This window comes from Phalaenopsis equestris, unplaced genomic scaffold (assembly GCF_001263595.1).
Source record: "Phalaenopsis equestris unplaced genomic scaffold, ASM126359v1 Scaffold000180, whole genome shotgun sequence".
NCBI lineage: Eukaryota > Viridiplantae > Streptophyta > Magnoliopsida > Asparagales > Orchidaceae > Phalaenopsis > Phalaenopsis equestris.
In genome coordinates, this window is record NW_018164622.1 from 1434939 (window position 1) to 1439456 (window position 4518).

The 4518-nt window shown below is 32.9% G+C and overlaps 1 protein-coding gene across 4 annotated transcripts in view; it reads left to right on the forward strand.

Moving 5' to 3' along the window:
* The window catches only part of LOC110022279, a 5144-nt gene extending 1819 nt beyond the window's left edge, over window positions 1-3325 (forward strand). For 2 of the 4 annotated variants that reach the window (XM_020721137.1, XM_020721135.1), the window contains 4 exons: window positions 961-1090; window positions 1194-1325; window positions 2327-2704; window positions 3110-3325. In XM_020721137.1, the coding sequence (XP_020576796.1) occupies window positions 993-1090; window positions 1194-1325; window positions 2327-2704; window positions 3110-3248 (747 nt within the window). In that variant the 5' untranslated portion in view covers window positions 961-992 and the 3' untranslated portion in view covers window positions 3249-3325. Of the gene's footprint in view, window positions 1-959; window positions 1091-1193; window positions 1326-2326; window positions 2705-3109 lie in introns of all 4 variants that reach the window. The other 2 variants (XM_020721138.1, XM_020721136.1) reach the window with 2 other exon arrangements.
* Window positions 3326-4518: the final 1193 nt, after the last annotated feature.

Here is a 4518-nt window from a genome sequence, read left to right on the forward strand (position 1 = left end):
GATGTAAAAGCCCAAGATAAAATTAGGGATGGAGAAGAAATAGCCATATTATTATTACTATAGGACAACTGATAGATGTTCTCTTGTACAGTTGGATAGTTCCCATTGATTGGTGGCGACAGATAGGATTTCATAGATTTGTGAGTTGGTAGGGAGGAGGCTGCTGCTGGTGTTGCAAGTCAAGGAGGGTGGAGATAGAGGCGACGACATAAGAGCTTGGGAGGAAGCGGAAAGGAAGTGTCCAAGCTGGGTGGAGTTTATGCAGCGTGGGCTCTATGTTTTATATGGAATTCAGGGATGCTTTCAAAAAATTGTCAATTTACTAGTATTCTGTTTTTGGTATTGTAAATCAACAACCATTATTGTCAATACTGATTTTTGTTTGGGAAAAAAATTAGATGTTTTTGTAAATGGTGGCTATTTTTCCAGCCAAGAAAAATCTAATTTTTTCCATTTGACTCACACAGCCTGTTTTTTTCTCCATGCGGCAGCAGAATTTCTACTTTACAGTTTAAAGGAAAACTTGAAATTTGAAACAATTGCCAAGATGTGCTTTAATTTTGAACCTCAATTCTTTATAACTTTAATTTGAGTTTTTTTTTTTTTCTGAGAAAGTTATTGAAATTTTATTATTGTTCAAGTTAAACTCTCAGACTGTATGAAACTGTAAACACTCTTCAAAGCATCAAATTTCAACAACTTCAAATTTATGCTCGCAATCAACTTATTAGCCATATTACTACTGTTGTGCTTGGCATGTCAAGTTTTCCTTTTTCTTTTTTTTTTTGTACTTATTTCTTTGTTTCCTGTACTAGATCAAAGAGTTTCATTGACTTATTCACATAATATAATAGAAAAAGCCCTATTATTGCCTTTCATTGTTTCTTATTTTACTACTAAAGTAGTTTAAGATTTCATATTTCTCTTTTTAATTTTGTTTAACTAGGGTTTTTCCATCAGTCCTCAGATTTAGCAGGCTGGCTGCATAGGAGATGGCAAGAAGAGGAGAAGAAGAAGAGGAAGAGCACCATCAAAATCCTTTCCTCTCCATCAGCTGTAGCAAGCCTTCCTCTTCAAAACTACAGTTCAGGTTAGGGTCTCCATCCAACCCAAACCTCCATTATTTCCCAGTTTTTCTATTTTGTTTTGCCTGGAATGCTTACAATGTTTTGGGGTTCGTTCTGTGGTTGAAGGAAGGAGGTTTCCAGGGCTCAATGGGATGAGAAGCTGGAAATGGGAGAGGTTGTAGAAAAGAAAGGCAGCATGTGGACGACCACTGGAATTATTAGAAATGGAAAAATTTATTGCCACATCGAGGAGATCATGTATGCTTGACTTATTTTTATGCTAGCTTTTTATGATGATAATTGTAGCTTTTATCTTCCTTCCTGAGAAGATTTACATGCATACCACTCGATTCATATTTATTCACCTATCAAACACCTAAACTTCAATTTTTACATGCATGCCATCTTACCTATGAATTACAAGTTGTATTTCACCTTTTTTTAATGTTAAAATAGTGGTATTTTTGATGTGATATGAAAGATATTAGTGGTAGAAATGTAAAAAGCAAAGTTTAGGTGTTAGATGTGTAAATATATAGATAGATAAAACTGAAATATCTGATGTTTATCCCAAGCTTAATAGTTTTAAGTTATTACATTCACAGTTCTCTGTTTATAAGCCTGTGATATTTCTGAACTTTACCTTACATTGGTTGCTCCCATGTTTTGCTGCCCAATTTATTGGTCTTTTGGTTGAACTAATTGCAGACCTTCAGTGAATTTTACAATTTATAACCTTAAATTCTTCATATTATTGAAGAACGTCTTTTAAACTTTTTCTCATTGAGAAGTCTGTCTGATCTGAGTTGGTGTCATTCCTCTTAATTGAGCAATCGAAGTTATTAGCCTAAAATCTGATTGGATCTTTTTTTTTATGCTTTTTTTTCTTGTTCATTAAGTTTATTACTATAAAGTGTGTGTTTTTGTCCCAAAGGACTGATTGGAAAGAGCATATGTTAGGGGCATTTGAATACATATTACCCAATTCCTCTGTTTCTACATTTTTTGCGCCTAAACTGTAATTTTTTACATTTATACCCCCCAAAATCTTTCAATTAACATCAAGTGTACCACCATTTATAACTTTTAAATGGTGAATTATACTTTTCATGCATAGGTAAGGCTGAAGTTTGGGTGTTAAATATATATATATATATACATAGGAATTGAGTGGAATGTATGCAAATCTTCCTATATGTTTTTTTTTTTTTTTTTTTTTTTGCTTTTGTATTGTCAAATGTGCTTCTTATTTATCACAGATTTTTAGCCGAAAGAGGAGCTTTGCATCTGCTTGACAGTGATGAGAAGGTCCTTAGTATAACTGATCTGTATAAAAAGATCCCAGAAGGAAAACATGCGTGCAGCTGGGAAAATTTTGAGGCTTATAGGCTCTTGAAGTCGCTCGGTTACATTATCGGGCGCCACGGAATCCCTTGGACGATGAACGAAAATAAGAGCGTAAACTCAAATATATCAACTGATGAAACAAATGATATAGATATGGAATATAAAATTTCTACTTTGTTAAAAAGAATGCATATTGATGAAATGAAGCCAACTTTTGATGTTTATCTGCCCAACAAGAGGTTCAAAAAATCTTCTCCCGGGGTTCCCGTCTTTCTACTGTGTGTTCTCAAGTATGACAATGGGAAATTTACATACCACTCAATTCCTACGCATTTACATATCTAACACCGAAAATCCAATATTTACCTGTATGCCACCTTACCTATGTATGAAAAGATGTATTTCACTCTTTAAAAAGTAAAAAAAAAATGGTATTTTTGATAGTATTTCATTTTTTAAAAGTTAAATGGGATATGAAAGATTTGGGTAGCATAAATTTGGGTAGCATAAATGTAAAAAATTAAAGTTTAGGTGTTATATTTGTAAATGCATCAGAATTGGGTGGTATGTATGCAAATGGTCCTCTTTTAAAATGGATTCAATCTTGTTGTTTTTTAATGAATGCAAAACTCATCACATAAACTTCGAAATCTAATTTTTTTTCTTATCTTTTTGGATTGCCGTGTGAACCGCAGGGTGAATCCACCTTCGAGGAAGGAGGTTGAAAGTTTTGAAAGAAGCAGTGGTGGAATTCCCATAAAGTTCTGTATCGTCGATTATGGACAGGTTAGTTTCTTTTCATTTGAGAAGGTGAAACTTCCTGTTTTACCATGAACAAATTGAAAATTACTTGTTTATTTAAATGTGACCGTTTCAAAATCCACTTTTAGATAATTATATTTACTGCTGTTTCTGTAGATTTTTGTTTGTGAAATTTACAAAAGTAGCTCACAATTCTCATGCATTTGCATATCTCACACCTAAACTTTCATGTTTACATGCATAGCACTTAGGTGCTTTAAATCTATATTTGAGAAGATGTATTTCAATTTTAAAAAGTGTTATTTTTGATGTGATGTTAAAGAATTGAGTGTTATTTGTGTAAATATGAAAGTTTAGGTGTGAGATATGTAAATACATTATAATTGTGTTCTGGGTATGGAGAATAAGTACTGGAGAATTGCATTAGTTCATACAATCCCAGCCTTGATAATATGTAGTTGTTATATTTCAGAGTTTTGAGTTTTAGTTGCTTTGGTTCTGTAATTAAGCTTCTAATCATTTTTGTTAAGCTGTTATGGCTAATGTTAATGGGAGAAGTTTAGACTTTATTTGTACATATTTATAGCTTTATATTTCTGAACCTTTGGCCATTGTTGTTGAAATTATTTTGATGATTCTAGCACTTATATACGAACTAAAATGATGGTGATACTAACAATACATTTAAATTTAAGTCTAAAGTTATCCAAGGAGGATAATTAAACATAATAAAAAGCAAACTAAAAATATGAAAATTCAGCTAAAATTGTGTTAAAATGGCCCTTAAGAGTGGGTTTGTTTTAGCTTTGTTTATAAATGATTGATTTCATTTTAATTTGCCTACAAGTAATTGAACTTTTGCTGGGTAATTTGGCTTGATTAGTGGGTTATATTGCACTAACTTGGAGTAAAAAAATTCTCCTATTGTGTGTCCATGTGATTATCTAGGAGTTCAAGGGCTAGCTTTTTGCTCTTTGTTCTTTGTCATCTTGGTATATCATTTGAGGTGACTTTGTTTTTGTCTGAGTTTGGCGGTGTTTGCCGCAATCTGGTTTTACGTTAAATAGGATTTATCAAATCCAGTAAATTCGAATTTGCCAAACCCCCTGCGATGGAGATGGTGCCCTGCAACGAGATTTCAATAAATTTAGATTTATATCGTGAATGAGATGGAACTTGAGAAATTTTGATTTAACGGAGCGTTTGATTTATTTTTTATTTTTTTTTCGTTTCGGCTCGATTTACCTCAAACTCATACATAAATCTTATTAAAATTATGCTATCAAACACCCTCTAAAAGTTTATGCTCGGTAATCCCCTCCGATGACTCCAGTTGCCGCCA